This window comes from Cyprinus carpio, chromosome B5, assembly GCF_018340385.1.
Source record: "Cyprinus carpio isolate SPL01 chromosome B5, ASM1834038v1, whole genome shotgun sequence".
In the NCBI taxonomy this organism is placed as follows: Eukaryota; Metazoa; Chordata; class Actinopteri; order Cypriniformes; family Cyprinidae; genus Cyprinus; species Cyprinus carpio.
In genome coordinates, this window is record NC_056601.1 from 24854639 (window position 1) to 24873640 (window position 19002).

General features: G+C 36.5%; 1 protein-coding gene across 4 annotated transcripts; it reads left to right on the forward strand.

Moving 5' to 3' along the window:
- The first annotated feature begins 598 nt into the window (after positions 1-598).
- On the forward strand, positions 599-18713 carry LOC109064978. 4 transcript variants are annotated; one of them, XM_042725064.1, is made up of 16 exons: positions 602-849; positions 1415-1645; positions 7860-8034; positions 9884-10118; positions 10710-10804; positions 10921-11120; positions 11528-11606; positions 11719-11897; positions 13739-14062; positions 14420-14818; positions 15749-15925; positions 16032-16080; positions 16176-16329; positions 16689-16763; positions 16858-16942; positions 17201-18713. In XM_042725064.1, exons 2-16 carry the CDS (start codon positions 1428-1430, stop codon positions 17277-17279), a joined length of 2523 nt encoding a protein of 840 aa, XP_042580998.1. In that variant the 5' UTR covers positions 602-849; positions 1415-1427; the 3' UTR covers positions 17280-18713. The 4 variants fall into 4 exon arrangements, with proteins under 4 accessions (XP_042581001.1, XP_042581000.1, XP_042580998.1 ...); XM_042725065.1 differs by having other exon boundaries at positions 615-849; positions 16245-16329; XM_042725066.1 differs by lacking the exon at positions 17201-18713 and having other exon boundaries at positions 600-849; positions 16861-16942.
- The last annotated feature ends 289 nt before the right edge of the window (positions 18714-19002 follow it).

Sequence of the window (19002 nt, forward strand, 5' to 3'; positions counted from 1 at the left end):
AATGTGGACAATCTGTGCAATTTTATTAATTTTGGTATGAGTGCCATTTAAAGTGCTGAGTCATGGGTCAAAGGGTCAAGCTTTAAAAGTAAGTGCAGTGGCTCTGAAATGGATAAAGACGTTCCATGGATTGTAAGAAACACTCATTTAAAATTCCCATTTTTTCATAATAGAAGTGTAGCACCTGACACGGCAAAGCTAATTTTTTTGTGGCTTTTAACCAGCTGCTGTGGTAGAAATTTGCATAAGATGTATGTCAGTACTCCAAGTTCCATCACATTCATTCACTATTAACATGTTCGACTGACTTTTGATAACATTTACCACGTATGTTGTCTTCATTTTGATTCATTCATTGCGTTTATCTTTTATTAATGTCACTGGTTTGATAATGTATTATCAAATGTAACAAGTTGTTCTTGTATGACTTTCGATTTTGAAAAATATGTGTTGATAATGGAAGCTCGTGTCTGCCACACTTGAGTCAAAATATTGAGAAACTTTCTCATAATATTGACTCGACGTGTTATAATAATGACTTTTTTTTAAGCGCTGATGTAAGTTGAAGTACTGAACGAACCCTGTCATATGAAGCAGAGCAGTTTAATGTGTGTCTGAAAAGGATGTCGTGAATAACCTTTAGCCAAACGTCTCCATGGGAACCTGAGGGGTGGTTATTTCATTCGTTGCATCTCCAGGCAAATGTTTTCAAGACGTATCGAGTTCTCTTTAAATGTAACAAGCAGTAAGTTACCTCCAATAGAAGCTAACGGTACGACGAACTACACGCAGCAGACGACGTCCCGGTGTATTAACGTCGAGGCCAGTAAGCTGAATTGTTTATTGACAGTAAGTTACTGAGTGTTTATTTTATCAGTTGCACGGATTTATAGCATTTTTTCAATCAAAAGTCATAACTGTGTGCGAGAGAAAATTATACTTTAAAAAAAAATTACTTTTGCACAAATGACAAAACGTGTTAGACATTTATGCTATTACTATGCTGTCGTCGTTGTTGTTCTTTTTTTGTACATGGTACTGTGACATGGACATGTTCCATGCTATTTTTGGCATTGCCACGTAAGTATAATGAGTACACGAATTTCGGTAGTGGTGCTTACTGATTTCCATGCTATCCTTTGTAGAGTAATGTAATGTAAATAGGCTAATTATGGTAATCATTTAAGACTGTGGTATATATCAAATAACCGTAATATTATCATATGACACAGTACATTATTAAAAGTCATTAGCGTATAGTGTAATACTGTTATTAGGCAACAGTATTAACATACAATGTGTCATGTTATAGCCACAGTACATTTCTAAGGCAGTGTGAGATTAACTGTTACTTTTCTCCTCTTACTATTTTTTTCTTTTGTTTCATTTATTTTTTGTTTGTTTGTTTGTATAGGGCGTTTTGAAGGATGACATCAACAACATGCTGTCCAGCTCCATGTCATAACAGAAATGCGTTGACCTGGCTTCTATGCCCAAACATTGATCATGTGTCCTCTGCATTGCAAATTCTTGTTCACCTTGCTCAGGAGGACAAAGGTGAACTTGTCGAAAAGGTTCTTCAGCACTGCAACCCAGAATTATGCATAGATGCTCTTCGAAAACTGCTGAAGTCACCTGCCTCATGGTTAGTACTTCAATCTTAATCATTTGACAGGTTAAAAAGATAGCTTGGTTCTATAAATTACACCTGTTAAAACTGAAATGATGGTGTGCATTACCATTACAGAATATTGACACTACTGACCATTTGCAGTTAATGTGTATGGTCATGGATGGTGTAAATGTGAACTACCCCTGCACAACATCACTTATATCACTAATATTATGAATCAACTGCTCATGGTGGTCAAAGAGTGATTCTAGTGTTCCTTCACACAGATTACTGTTTTTGTAGTTTCCTGACATGCATACAAACATGAGAGTGGTTTGCTATTAAGAACAAAACAACTTCTTTAAAGGTAAAAATGTTTTACTACTTCAGAAATGATTAGTATTTTGAAACTTTTGAGAATGCTGTCTTATCAGCCCACAAATCATAAACAAAATACCTAGTATACCTTATTGTGTTTGCCATTTTTAATATTTTCTCTCAGATTGTTTCAGCATTAATAACCTTACATTAAATTAGGATAAAATGCTTGACAAAATGTAATATAGGAAGCTTTCAGCCTTGAAAATGGAGCTCAAGTCATTAGAAATGTTCACCTCAGCAACAGCAAAAGCCTATTGTGTTCAGCCTATAAAGTTCGATTTATGAGAGTCATCTTGCTCAATGATTCTTCTTTGACCTCTTACAAATGCAGACCTTTAAGAGGTCAAAGCGTAATGAGTGTCTTTCTCTCTGCCGAAAGGGTGAAATGATTAAAAGGCACAAACGACTGGGCTTTTGTTTTCTGTTGAGACAGTGTCCTCAGTTTGAACTCAAACCACCAGAGAAACATCATTTACAGCACATTTCAATTCACTGTGCCTTTTGTGATGGAAATGACAATTTATTCAATTGTTGGAATAAACTGGCCAAATCTTTATCTTGCCAAGGCTAATTTCATATCTATTATGTTATGTAAACTAAAAACTTTTTTGCATAATATTACAACATTTTATCAAATCATCTCATATTGTAAATCAATTCAATTCAAGTTAATTTGTATAGCGCTTTTTACGTTACAAATCGTTGCAAAGCAACCTTACAGAAAATTAAGTTTCTACAATATTTAGTAGTAGCTTATCAGTGGTGACTGTCAGTTTATGTACATATGGCAGAAATGTATGGAAAAATCAATTAAAGACGTAATCAAACAGACGATGAACACTATTAACAGCTATTATTATATGATACAATCAAACTTATAGCAAAATCTGGTAGTTCTGTCTGTTTTTTCAGGGTTGGCATCATCTGAGGTCCTCTGAGGGGTTGGCATCATCTGTTCTCAGGTGTTCTGGATCTAGACTGAAGCTTGTGTAAATCCTAGTTACCATGGGATGTCACGTGGCAAAAACAGAGAAACAAATAGAGAAATAATTAGCGTAGCTGCTGTTCCAACCAAGTAAAATTAATTTGTTTAACCCAAGCTAAAGAATAATAATGCGCATTTGATCAGATATAACTGCAGTCCAAGATTATGAGATGCATTATTTGAATGCTTGGCCAAAGAGTGTGTCTGAACCCCGAACATTATCAGGAAGGTTATTCCAGAGTTTGGGAGCCAAATGCAAAAAAGCTCTACCTACTTTAGTGGACTTTGCTATCCTAGGTACTACCAAAAGTACGCAGGAGCTAAACCATTAAGGGCCTTATAGGTAAGTAATAATATTTTGTAACTGATACGGAACTTAATAGGTAGCCAGTGCAGAGACTGTAAAATTGGGGTAATATGATCATATTTTCTTGACCTGGGAAGGACTGTAGCCGCTGCATTTTGGACTACCTGTAGCTTGTTTATTGAGGATGCATAAAAACAACAAAGCAGTGCACTACAACAGAAAAGTCTAGAGGTCATAAATGCATGAACTAGCTTTTCTGCATCAGAAACAGGTAACATGTTTCGTAGCTTGGCAATGTTTCTAAGATGGAAGAATGCTGTTTTTGTAACTTGGAAAAATATGATTTTCAAAAGACAAGTTTTTGTCTAATATAACACCCAGACTTTAGACTGTAGAGGAAGTAACAGTACATCCGTCTAGTTGCAAATTGTAATCTACAAGATTCTGTGTACTGTTTTTTGGTCCAATAAGTAATATCTCTGTCTTATCCAAATTCAATCGGAGAACATTATTGGACATCCAATCTTTTACATTTTTAACACACTCTGTTAGCTTAGATAATTTAGAAGTTTTATCTGGTCTCGTTGAGATATATATAGCTGGACATACTGTTTTTCCACGCAATTCTAAAAACTTCCGAGTTAGTTTTTCTCCATTTGCACTCAAGATTATGTGTTTCTTTCTTGAGAGAGTGGGTATTACCATGGCACAGTACGTTTTTCTCTAACCTTTTTTAATTTGATGGGGGCTACAGCTTCTAATGTATTAGAGAAGATAGTGTCCATGTCGCTAGCCATTTTGTCTAGTTAATATGTGTTTATGGGTACACATAGCAGTTGAGACAAATCATACAGGTTATTTATGTACAATAACGTGGAGCCATATAGTTAATATCAGTAATATGCAGCATGTAACTTCATTAAATCTAGCGTATGATTAAAACGATGAGTGACATCGGGTGACATTTTGCTTGACTCCAGAAGAGTTTATTAGGTCAGTATAAACGCAAGTCCTAATGCATCATTTGTGTTATCAATGTGAAAATCTCAGACAATTAGCGCTTTATCAATGGTAACCAATAGGTCTGAGGGGAAATCTGCAAATCCTTTTAGGAAATCTGTATATGGCCCTGGCGGTCTATACACAGTAGCCAGAGCAAGAGATACGATAGATTTCTTTTGCATATCTGACACTGTAACATTAAGCAGAAGTATTTTGAATGAGTTAAACCTGTAACCTGTTTTCTGGGTAACATTGAAAATATGACTATATATTGTTGCAACACCTCCGCCACGACCAGTCTGACGGGACTAATGTTTATAACAGTAGTTTGGTGGAGTAGACTCATTTAGACAAATATAATTGTAGTATGTAATCAGTAGTATGTATCGTCCCCACGTGCCTATATGCACTCCTGACAACATCTTAGCATGCTCCTGATGAGATGGTGGATGGTGTCCGGGGGGATCTCCTCTGAGACCTGGATTAGGCTTCAATGAGCTCCTGGACAGTCTGGTGCTACTTATGGCAGCTTCAAGCACCGATACATAAATGTCTTTAATTGAATTCAGGTCTGGGGAACATAAGGGCCAGTCAATGCATCAGTGCCTCTGGACTCTTTCACGTCTGTCACATGTACTCAATGTGAATCTGCTCTTAATCATGAGGAGACTTGAGCAGCAATGTCAGACCTGCCAAGTTGCATGGTGCTGGGCTGTGAGCAACTCATAGAGTCTGTTTCGTACAGTTTGCCTGCTGGAGGTCATTTTGTAGGGCTCTGGCAGTGCCTCTCCTGTTCTTCTTTCTTTGCTGCTGGGTTGTTGCCTTTCTACGGCCCTGTCCAGGTCTGCTCTGAAGACACGTATGAATAATACCATCTTAGAGGAGCTGGACTACCAGTGCAACCTGATTGGGTTGCAGGTACTTTCTCATGGTACAAGTACTGAGAAAGACCCCGACAAACACGAAACTAGTGACAACTCATTCAGGAAGGCTAAAGAGAGAATGATTGTCTTTGGACACCACCTGCAAAACAACTGCCTTTTGGGGCAGGGGTTGCAGTTTGACTGATATCCCTGAATGCAATTTAATTTTTTTCCTTTCTCTTTTTTGAGTATTACAAGCTCTTGGTGCATAAAGAAGGTCTGTAATGTTGCAAATACTAAAGTCTCAAATCAGGGCCGGAGTGGGACTCATTTTCAGCCCTGGAGTTTCATGCCTTAGACCGGCCCACTTGGTTATTTTGATTTTTTTGTACTGGTCTTTTCAGTGCCGCCTTTGCACTTTCTGTTATACATTTTTTTTTCTATTATCTTTTGCTCACATATCTCCAACGATGACTTATTGCTTTTTTTGAGCAAGGTGCCGCTGTCAGGGGAGTCAAAAGCCAATCAACTTCAGAAATGGAAAATAAGTAACAATTGTGATTCCTTATCTTATTCTTTAAGAAAATAATGTTTATTCTTGTATTATTGTTTATTCTTTAAGAAAATAAGGGACAGAATAAGGCACGTTCCAAATATTTGTACTGTACCATAATGTAGGCCTAAGTCTGCCCGCAGTTAAAAAGTTATCTGAAATAAAAAATAATTGTTTTGCTTAACCTATTTATGTACAACTATTCTAAAAAGAATTTTAATGTCATACAAAAAATGTCATCAGCCTGAGTAAATTGTACCATCATAGAATTGTGACTTAACACATCACAAATTTAGGAGGTGAAAATACTGTGAAATTACAACTGGCATTACATTTGAAAGCATAACAATGTCTATGAAGCATCAAGTCAATCAAGCATTTTTTTTCTTAAAGTTTTGAACTAAAATATTATTGCAACTTTAGCCTTTGGATGAATGAAAATGCAATTTTTTTTTCAATTATAGAAAACTTAGAGATTGTGGGCCGTTTGCTTGGATTTGTACTTCAGCAATGATGTCCAAGTTTAAGAATAGCCTACGCTAGAAGGATTTTATTTTATTTATTTATTTATTTGTAATGCATTTTTTCCCCTCTCTGTTTAACAGCATTAACTAACAATGAAAGATGTCTTCCCTCAAGTAGAGTAAATGTTTTCCTGCCGTGCTGGATGTTGGGCTCATGATAAATAAATAGTTTGCATTCGCACAAACTGATTTTGTAAATTAAAAAGCGGACGTTGATGGGTGCAGTTAGCGTGAGACTCGCTCGCTGTGAAGCGGGAGCAGCCGGCAGAGAATTCTGGCTGGTCTTAAAGCCTTCTCCCACACCTACAAATAAAACAACGATTTGTGCAAAAAGAACAATTAGTTATCAATTGAGAATTTGTTACTGATATGATCTAGTGAACATAATAATATGGGCTGCGAGAAAATAATATATAAAAAGAGTGAGTGCAGGCAGTCTAAGTACAGCATAGTTCAAACCAGTGGCACGACAACACCGGTGTCACGGCCAAAAAACAGACCGGCCCACCGGGAATCCTCCCGGTGCTCCCGATTAGCCAATCCGGGCCTGTCTCAATTCCAAGGAGATATTCTTTATAAAAGTCAAGACTCATCCACACCCCCTAAAACGGCTCGTTCTAACACGCCCCCACATCTCTACGTCACTATGTGGGAAGATTTCCATAACGCCGCCCAGATGTTCACAAAAAAGAAAGAAGGCGTACCTTTTATTCTCGTTGTAGTATTGTTGTTACCTCCACCGCCATGTCGTATAGATGCTGTGTGTTGCTTCTGTGAAAGCGAAACTACTTTGTCTGGCCTTCCAAAAGAGGTTGATATCCGCTTCGTCATGCCTGGAGCTGATCCATGCTGGTCGCTGAGGAAATACATCAACTTTGCACTGTGGATTGCCGGATCGGCTTTCACCTTAGACGAAGCGGAGTCCAGCCTGGGGTTGTCACATGTGGTTGCTGCAAGCCCAACAGAAGCTCCGTCATAGAATCCTCCTCACTCTAGGCCTCCGGATTCCGCTCACTCAAGGCCGCGGTGTGTGATTCTGTTTCATTGAGAAAGTGAAACTACTTTGTTTAGCCTTCCAAAAGAGGACACGACTAGAAATCATGTTTATATCACGTTTATAATAGGTTTTATGTTTTTGTCTCATCGCTCCGGCCGGACAGGGCATCACAATATGTTTAGGGGCGTAACATTTCCGTCACACGCTTGAGGTATTCGGCAGTCACAACGCACTGGATAGCTGGCCAATAAGAGCACACATCGCTTTTTAGACCGATGAGCCTTGTAAAAATCGGCGCGTTTCAGAAGGTGGGTCATAGAGGAGAAACAATAATGTGCAGTATGTGGAAAATAATGTGTTTTTTTAACCTTAAACTGCATAAACACATTTCATTACACCAAATACACAAAATAATGTTCTTTTTAGCAGCATCATATGACCCCTTTAATGGACTTGGTGTTATATTGAGCAGTGTACTTTATTAAAAATGATAAAAATGACATAAAAATTATTTTCTTTACATGTACAAAGTTATCATTTGTCACTACAATTGTAGAATGGTCCATTTCTTAAAAATCGTTGAGTCATTGGACCAAGTTCTGTGCAGTGAAGTTATTCTGTCTATGTTTGTGCAGGCTGAGTAGTACTGGAGCTTGTATCTTTGGGGTCCTGCTGGAAAATGAGTCCATGGTGCTGAAACTTCAGAAGGGGACCAAAGGGGAAAGCAATCTCATATGTGACCTTGTTCAGATGTTTACTGAAGATGATCCTGATGTTGTGATGAATGCTGCTGGAGCCATAGCCTCATTGGTATGGTTGAATGACGATATAATGCATGCTGCATTATACAAGACCTTTATATTATATCTAACCTTTACAGAACATTTAATGAATAATTTTTGTTTTCAGAAAAAAAAGACATTAACTAAAATGGTAAAATTGTGCATCTTGGCAATGTAATATGAATACATTTACTAAAATGGAATGTTTCATATTGACAAATAAAGTACAGAAGCATACTTAGTTTACTTAGCTATATAAATAGGGACATTACATAGACTTCTATTGTTTTTATAAACAGATAGTTATACACTTTTTAACCTAAACCCAACCCTACCCCTCACAGTAAACTTTCTGCATTTTTACAATTTCAAAAACTTTGTTACTTTATTTTTGTAACAGTTTTACAAATGAAGAAATCAACAAAGAAGAATGAAGAACCCAAAGAAATCAAACCCTCTAGCACCACCAACAGCTCAAAGTTGCACTCATGTTCATGCTAATAAGTTTAGAACCGTAAAGTTTAGACCATAGACTGTAAAAAAACATGGACGAAGTGTCTGTGACATCACCCATAGGTTTCCGAAGAGTGTTTTAAAGGCCTAAAGTAGGTGGAGCCGACCGTTGCCATCTTGGCAGCGCGTCACTCCCGGATAATCGAAAATGGGCAAAAAAGCGGGAGATGGTTGTTGAAACCACGCCCACCTATCTCGACATTGGTGACAGCAGCGGCAATCCACCTGTCACTCAAGTGGCCACACCATTAATTATGCAGAACTTTAAGGCTTAATATAATTTAAACGGATGAGTTATTCACCCCCCTCACAGTTGTCATGAAGGGCAAAATTAGCTATGTGGACCAAAATGATTTTTTGAACCAGGCTGTAAACATGTTTTTTCTGCTGTAAATTTGGGCATTTTAACATGGGGAGTCTGTGGAGTTGACTCCCTTTTGCAGCCAGCTTCTAGTGGCCAGTTGAGGAATTAGTTTAAGTCCCTTCTGTGTTGGCCTCACGAGAGAGAGCGTGAGGTTGCCGCTTGGTTTAGACACTAAATTATTTTTTCCCCCACTGATTTCTTGGCTAATGTTAAGTCGAATACATAGCAAAATTTTTAATTCTATGGTTCAAGATTTTTCAATTCTAAATGATAAAAAAAACTACTTTTTCTACTTTTCTTTTTCTAATTTTCACTAATTGTCAAACCATTCTCCAACAATGTGCAAATGAATACAATGAAGTGCATGCAAAACTGAATGTGAGGCTATATCTCCACAATGTTTAAGCATATTCTGACCAAACTTGGTGTGTTATGACAACCATGACCTGAGGCTACCTGCACAGTTTTCTATCTAGTGTAGAAACCATTAAATCATACTACTAATGACTGAATTTATGACTATTTCAGCCAGTTTGAGTAAAATAACCTTACTCAGGTTTAGATTATATATATATATATATATATATATATATATATATATATATATATATATATATATATATATATATATATATATATATATTTTATTTGTTTATTTTTAAATGTTAGAAAATTAGATCAATGTCAAAATGAATTAGTGTGCATGCAATTGTCAAATATGCTAAAGTGAGTTTTGTCACCACTGTGGACTAGAGGTAAATTAAAGGTGGGTGGGGATGGGGTGTCATATTACCCCTATTACCATAAATATATTTATATTTATATTACCATAAATAGTGAACATTTACAGCATCTACAATTTGCAAGCAATGTAAATGTTTCCTATAAATTCGTATAAAATTTTATCTAAATCTTTTCAAACAAGTCAAATACCCAAATGTTCCACATTTCTGGTGTTTAGGTCTAAAAGCTATCCTGAAGCTTTTTCTTCATGTGTTAGGTTGAAACTACATCAGGACGGACATGGTTCCTTCAGATCCAAAGTGTGTTCAGTGGGGTCCTTGAGAGCCTATCAGTTCTTCTAGAGAATGAGAGAGAGAATACGGTTAACTCTGCAGCACTTATTCTTGCACGACTGTCCCAGTGTGAAGAAACCTGTGAAAAGGTTTTATCCCATTCATCTGCCTGCAAGATCTTCAGATGTTTAACACAATGCTTGTCGTGTAGTCACAAAGGTCAGTGTCCCACTTCATTTAGGAAAGAATGAATCATAATGAAGAGTGACAACAACATCATTAATGGATAATTAGATAAAATAGATGTAATAATTAATAAGGACAGCACAGAGCCAAAGCATTTTGCACTGTAGTGGAGTGCAGACCAGTATCAATTTAAGTGTAAATGTGCAGCAGTCATAGATTCTGTTTTAAAGACTACACTGATTTTATTTAATTAATATCACAAAATGGTGATTTAAAGCAAAGACACAGAACTATTGTGCGAATGACTCTCAGTTTTGAATATAAATTAAAAAATAATTGGGCAGATTACCCTAATTAGTTCTTTGCTGAAGAAACACAAACAAATCATTCAGCACTCTTTATGCTGTAATTACATATACAGAATTCTAAATTTGACATTAATCATATGAACTATACCAAATCAATAATAAGATTAATAATTGTTATTTACTTTAATCTATTGACTGCCCCTACATTTGTAAGATTAAACTAATATTATCACACAATAATTGTTTTTGAATATCTTGTTGCTTGGTAAAATGTGAAAGTATTCAATAACATCAAATAAAAATTTTATTATTGCAGACACAGCCATGAATGCGGCATTTGCTGTTGGCCGTCTGTGTGGTAGCAAACAAGCCAAGATCCTCATTCTGAGAGTGGCCAAAGAGCATCAGCTGGTAAGAAAAGCTTTTTAATTCTCTCTGTTGGTCTTGATTGCTTGGCAATTGGATCATGTTTAAATTTCAATCAATTAAACATCACTTATGGGTATTGTTTTATTATTTGTTACAAGGTTAGTCGCCTGCAGACTCTGCTGTTGAGTGGGTCAGGAGTGGAGATGGGGCAAACAGTGTGCTTTGCTCTGAGCTGCTTAGCAAATGAGGAAGATGGCCATGCTCTGCTGATGGAAAGCACCTGTGTCCCTACATTGCTGAATGGTCTTTTACAGCTGTTGCAGAGCCCAGACCCAGACAGTATCTGGTTTGCTGCTATGTAGGTTATCTAATTAACTGTAGTTGGAGTGTTGTAAGTAATGACCATCTAAGGATATTAGTAACAATAAATACGTAGCAAGCATATCACGTACAATAACACTAAATACACTTCTCTGTTATAAGTGAATCTTCATACCACAAATATTTAAGGCCAATTTAAACTCACATTCTGCCACTGCACATGTATAATTAAATAGACAGTATTTGTATTTGTTTAGATCAATAATTTTCCACCTTTTTGACTAAAGATTTAGTTATGTACAATGTCATGCAGGTCTGGAATGACATGAGTCTGAGTAAATGATGACAGAATGTTCATTTTGGGGAAAACTATTCATATTAAAAATGCCATAAAAAGATTCACATTCACTTTAAAAGGCTCAACCCAACCCCTCTGTCTAACAGGACAGTACGAATACTGGTTTCCCGGCCGAGTGGAGTGGTCCCTGTCAGGATCCATTGCTCTCTGCATGAGCAGTTGAAGGTTTCATGATTATTGTGTTCATAACACAACAGTGCTGATTTTCATGTGGTGTTGGCGTATTGTTGTGTATTTATTACATTCGTGATAAAACTGTCACTTGCTTTGCTGTCAGATTCTCTCTATGTCACCATCCACTGGGCTAGAGCTGCAGGAGGAGGTCAACATGTGTCTCAGGAAACTGGAGCGTTTATCCAAACCACATCCAGTGATGGTTACAAACCTCTCATCAACGAGCTGCACTGTATCATGGGAAAAGTGTAGACCTGAAAGTGGCCTGGAGGTCATATACAGGTTAAACTTCTACAGTCCTTAATATTTAAAATTTTCCTTTTATTTCCTATCATAAGAAATCATTATTTTGTTGTATTATAGAACATGCTGTGCAACTCAAAACTCTCTTGCCCCCAATCTAAAAAGACCATGTAGTGCTGCAGGACTGAGTGCTAAAACCTGAAAAAGAGCTTTTTTGCATTTCCGGAAAAAAAACAACAACAAAAAAAACAAGATATTTTCGCATTTTAAATGAGATTTCTAAATGGGACTGCAGAGGATGTCAGAAGCATTCACTAGTCCACAAGTTCACAGCCTTGTTGTGCTATACTCATGCTCTTTCAAACTGTCTAACTCAAACTTTTCATCTTGTGTTTTTTAAATTAAAGGGGTCATATGACATTGCTAAAAAGAACATTATTTTGTTTATTTGGTGTAATGCAATGTGTTTATGTGGTTTAATGTTATTTTAAAATTATTTTCGACATAATGTACATTATTGTTTCTCCTCTATGCCCCACCTTTCCGATACGCATCGATTTTTACAAAGCTCATCGTTCTGAAAAGCGAGGTGTGCTGTATTTGGCCAGCTATCCAGTGCATTGTGATTGGCCGAATGCCTTTAGCGTGTGACGGAAATGTTACGCTCCTAAACACTGTGATGCCGTGTGTGCCTGACGGGTAGGATAAAATGTCAGGACACAGGCGCGATGAGACAAATCCAATAAAGCCCATTACAAACAAGGCATTTGTTGCATCTAGTGGGGACATAATTACTAATTATAATGACTTGTACTGTCTTTTTATGCATTATGTTGCATTTCGTTGCATTGCGTATCGTGCCGCGTAAACATAAAACCATGTCTGCATTTGTGATTGGAAAAACGACAAACAACAAGCGCTACTCTACACTGTTCAAAATTTACGTTTGAATCATCAGTGGCAAATCCTTTAACATTACATATGTAAATATACTTACAGACTGTGTGTCAAACACAGCGTCTCCACAACATGGTGCCGGCAGCAACAGCGATAATAAAAGTTATGTCTTCTTTCTTTGCGTGAATATTTGGGCAGCGTTATGCAAATATTCCCACATCATGACGTAGACATGGCGTGTTAGAATGAGCTGTTTTAGGTAGGAGTGGTTAACTCTTAACTTTTATGAAAAATATCTCTTTAAGATTTGAGACTTTAGTCTTTGCAACTTTGGAGATCTTCTTTATACACCAAGAGCTTTTAACACTCCAAAGAGAAAGGAAAAATTTAAATCAGATCATATGACCCCTTTAAAATTGAAAGAGTTGTAGGAAGCTTAGTGATGGTGACATTGAAGTACATGATGTGATAAGCGTGTAGTTTATTTACAAGCCAAAATTTAGAGTTTTAATTGTGGCAATTGTGTTTAGGCTTTAAAATTCATAAAAGTTGTCTTCATTTGTGAAGATTATCATGATGAACTGTTTGTGTAAGAAGCATTAACTTTGTTGTTCACAGAGCTTGTTTTCTGCAGTAACTGAAATGCAGATGGAAAAAAAAGCTTTTCATCGAGGGAACCAGAGTGATGCTTCTGTGTTAGCCAAAATTATGTAATCCCTGCAGCACTCTGTTGGAGTTTAATTTAATAGTAAGGTCTAGATGGTGTTAAAGTGAACTGCAACTTGTGTAGCACCTGCTGCTATGTAGATTATTCTGAAGGATAACCTGAACGTGCAAAGAGGCTGCTATTTTGATCTTGAATAAAATTATCGTGGAGCTGTTATTAATTTACTGATTCTATATGGATGCAGTCTGCTTAGATCACTTAAAAAGATTCTCACATGCGCATATTTTGTAATATTCACTATTTTTCCTTTTTATAGTCTCTTTCACAAGGATGTCATGCTGTACCATGGCCTGTTGTGTCAGGTGACCATACCTATTTCTCCCAAGCAATCTAAGGAGCCCCTTTCCCTACAGCTCAACCTGTCTACACCTGATGGTGACATTAGTCCTTTCAGTGAACCTGTGGTTATTACTCCAGAGCAGCTGGACACGAGACTTAAGCCTCCACGAGAGCTCTGTGTGATTGGCTCTACAGCTACACAGGTACGCCTGTGCTGGATAGAACCAGAGGGAGGAGCCAAACCCAAATCATACCAGATCTACTGTAATGACACACTGGTGAAGACCACTGCTCTGCTGGGGTGGGTCAGACTAGTCTTTCGGAATGACATGTAAAGATGAAGTGTGTCAAGTCTGCATTCATATCCCCAATTCTCAAATCATTTAACAATGGATAATACCACATTTGACCCATCTTTGTTGTTGAATATTACATATTAGTCCTAAAAAACCCTTATGTTATGGAATTAAAATTATTTACCTAGGCATTTCATGTGTTTAACACTAAAATTACACACTTCACCTTTACAGTAAGTTACACTGCTTTAGTGTCGTTTTTGTTTATTATGCTGTAATTTACATAATCATTATAGTCTTGCAATGATAATTTAATTTAGTGAACTTTTTACGGCAGTGTTACTATTTATTTTGTCTGACAGGGCTACAGTTGGCTGTTTATCTCCTGGCACCTCCTATCAGCTGAGTGTGAGTTCACTTGGTCCAGGGGACACAGAGAGTCCTAGAGCAGTAACTGAGGTGAGGACAGCGGAAGATCAAGATCATGCTCCTTCTGCGGTCACTGTAGTTGTCCTGGGACGACATGAACTGCAGATAAACTGGGGAGCTCCAGTCGCTCCTTTGGGGAGACTCTTCAAATATGAGCTAAGTCTAAATGGGTGTGTGGTGTACCTGGGCACAGAAAGGTCATACACTGCTTGTCGCCTGTCTGCTAACACAGCATACACCTGTGTTGTGACAGCTATCACCTCCAGGGGGCGCTGCCAGAGCAGTCCGGTCACAAAGAAGACAGCACGGGATGAATTCCTGCACTCACATAGGTGCATTTTAATTGAGAAACCCATAACACCACAAATAGTATAATAATATATTTCTTTGTTTTGAATTATGATTACAGCTATGAACGTTATCATGTTTAATGTATTGTTTTCCACTGATTTAATTCAAAACAATTGCTTGAAAATGCATTACATGCTCAAATTAAAAATACTTGTTAACTCTAGATATACAGGTATGTTAATCATATTATTGTCAAAAATTTATTATTTATCTACAATTATTTAACTATCTATTATTATGCCTAATGTAAATGTATTTATATTATAATGGGGAAACAACGGGCTCTTTCCATGATTAAGAAAACAAGAATTGCAATTCTATATAAAAGAGGGACTTAAACTTGCTTAATTGTTGTTGTCCATCTCAAGAGGTAAAATTAAATATTATTAAAGTTGTTTTACAGTTACTTTATATGAGGTTTGCACTATAATAACAAAATAAATAGTTAAAAATATATTTTGGTAAAAAATTAAATTGTTACTTAGTACGGACTACATACTGTAGTTTGGGATCAAATGTGGGTTTGTAATTCTCAAACTTATTAACTTATATATTGTATTTACACTTATATCCCATAAATTAAAATGACTGATTTAGATGCATATTGAGCTTGATGAATGCTATCAACAATGCTATCAAAAATTACAAAAGAATATACATATTTACAATCTCCATAGAAAGGAGATAGAAAGGGTCCAAATTATATATTTATTGAGAGTTGATGATGAAATATAAAGGTTATACACAAACTTGGACATAGTTGAATATTATGTTTTGGAAATTAAATTAAAATGAGTTAATAGTTACAAATAATTTTTAACAGTTCATGGATTATTAGTGCAACTGTATTGTTGTATTATTTTAATTGTAATTCCAAGTGTATTTCTGTGCTGCTTGTATCATTTATTCAGGTATCTGCACTCTCATAGCCACCAGTCAGCCTCAAAACACTCCACTCCTTCTTCAAGCATCCAAGTGATAAGTGAAGTCAAAAAGAATGACACAGTTTCTCCAGCTACACTCAATTCTAAGGTCCATCCCACTATGATCCCGCACAGAGCCCTTGACCTTAGAAAAGACAGGCACAGGTGTCATAAAATACACAAGAAGCAGAAATTATTTCAGTCACTATTTTTATGTGTAAACATTGAAATGATTTAATAATTTCCTTCTTTTTTTTATTTTTTCGGAAAGGCAAACATCAGTTCCTAAAGGGATTCAACCTTCCAGTCACACATCTAAGGTATTGTGAATAACAACTTATAATGTCTTGATGTAATGTTAATACAAAACAGTTTGTAGGTGTTAAGATTCTGTTTTAAATACTCTCTGAAAAAGAGATACAGACAAGGTCCAGCTGGTGTGTTTTCTGTAAGCTCTACTGACTGTCTTACGGTTCCTAACCAGGAACATTATGAGTACATGTTCCGGTCCTTGACCATATCATCAACCCCAGAGGATCTCAGACACTTTAAGGCCAAGATCAGCCCAGGTACAGTTCCACAAGTAATTTTATGAGATAAGTTATGAATAGAAAGCTAGAAAGAGAATGAAAGCAAATAAACTTGCAGATATAATAATAATAAACTTGTACCCATTAGACTGAAAGTAGATGTTAGTGTACATGTTAGTGTAATCTATTAACTACACACATCATAAACCCATCTTTTTAGGCAAGTACCAGATATGGGTGTCATCTCATATCTCATAAATATTTTAATACAACTGAATTCGTATTTAACACGATCATAATTTAATAATTTGTGCACATTAATACTTAGTGTTATGTTTTTTTTTTTTTTTTTTTTTTTTTTTTTTTAATGTGCTGATATCTAAATGCTTAACCTACAGCCAGACCGCAGTGGAACTCAGACAGAAAAGTTCCCATAGACAGAGAGAAACTTCCAGGCATCAGCAAACAAATCTGTGAGTTTGTCTTGATATGTTTTCTTAAACTAAAGATGTAACCACTAAATTATCACTTCATTTAATGTTAGCTGTCATTTTCTTTTAAATCCAGCAGAGGATGTGAGACTGCTTCAGCCTGTTTCGTTTAGTTGGTCTAATCTGGAATGGACCAAACAACATCAAAACAGACCACAAAGGTACAGGCATGAATTGTATAACTAGTCCATATTTCATAAGGATTGTTAATAGAATTTATTTCTGATATAATTTGAAACCAATCCTAATGGGATCCACTAACTGCCTTCTAAGAATCCAATGTTTTTTATCAGTTCTATTAAAACATAAAACATAATACATAGCCTATTTTAATATATATATATTTTCTTTTTTCTTTTTCAATATATATATATATATATATATATATATAAATTTTCTTTTTTCTTTCTTTTTTCCAGAAATAAAGCCATTTTGAAGGTCCAATGTCAGGAAAGAGGAAGACGATATCAAATATCATCACAAACCAAACTCACGTAACAAATTGTGGACATCTAGGCTACCAAAATCAGTGTTTATATTAATACATATTTATTTTATTTGAATATAAATGAATGGATTTAAGATGTTTCTTTCTCAATAATTAACAAAATCTCAGTAATAAATATAATAAATGTTTTATGTTTAATTTATTGGTCCCCTGCATTAACAGTTTATCTATGGTATGTTCATTCCTGAATTGGATTAATGTATGCAGTCCATAAGAGGTCACTGTAGAGAATATTTAGCTTGTTAGTCATTTCAGAATCAGAATCAGAAGAGCTTTATTACCAAGTATGTTTACACACACAAGGAATTTGACTTGACGACAGGAGCTTCCAGTGTAGAAGAAAGTACAAACATAGTGCAGACATACCTTATAGCAGACATACATAGGAATAACATGGTAGGGATGTAATATAACACCAATAAAAAAAAAAAAAAGCATTAAATAATGTACTATATTCACAATTCACATTTCCTTCGCTGCACATGCAGACGTTTCACAACAATAACAAAGTGAAGCTGTAGAAACTGTAAGATTATAGTCCATAATTATAGCAGGATGGTCAACATCGGTCTCACTAAAGTTGATGATGCGGTTGTAGCAAAGCACCCGGTGGGTATATATCATAATGCATGACTGCTACCTGACTGATGTGACATTTTTACCATCAATTACTGCCATAAATGTCATTCATAGAGGAGTCCGGGGAATGTTGTCACTCTGTTTACTCCAATGTATGTTTCTAACGGTATGTCTTTGTGTTTTTGAAAGAAAATGACAAAAAAGAATGCTTTAATATCTTTTTTTGTAACACCAAAAGATTGGGGACCAATTCTCACTATTAACTAGTAATAGCATGCATATTACTAGCATATTCGCTGTTTATAATGCCTTATTCTGCATGACCATATTTTAGAACCCTTAATCCTACCTCATATCGGTCTCCAAATAGCGATCAAATTGAGATTTTTGCCATAGTTCCCTTGTAAATTTCATTTTTTTTTTTCTACTGAGAAAGAACAAATTAGTAATCTTAAGTTTATGTTCTCACTGTCTCATACAAAAGCCACTTTTCCACCAAAATTACCTGAAACAATTTGTCCCAGGTACCTTTTTCTCCCCAGACCTGTTGCTGTCTGTGTTTCCATCGTGGTCTAAAGTACCGAGGAGATTAGGCAAATAGTCTGGTGAATGTAGGTCTGTGTGCGTTTCTCAATACCCAGTACGCAAATTTCAGATTTGCATCCTCGGTAGTTCACCAGTTTGATTCGAAAATGTGTACTCCTATGGACAGGACAACGCTAATTCTGCAAACAGCAGCGTACTTGATAACGTCAGTCAGCTCACCTTGGCTACTGCAATTTTCCTCACTGTATTTACAATAAGACTAAATAAAAAAAAAAAAGTGAAAGTGACGTGACATTCAGCCAAGTATGGTGACCCATACTCAGAATTCATGCTCTGCATTTAACCCATCCGAAGTGCACACACACAGAGCAGTGAACACACACCCGGAGCAGTGGGCAGCCATTTTATGCTGCGGCGCCCGGGGAGCAGTTGGGGGTTCGATGCCCTGCTCAAGGGCACCTAAGTCATGGTATTGAAGGTGGAGAGAGAACTGTACATGCACTCCCCCCACCCACAATTCCTGCCGGCCCGAGACTCGAACTCACAACCCTTCGATTGGGAGTCCGACTCTCTAACCATTAGGCCACG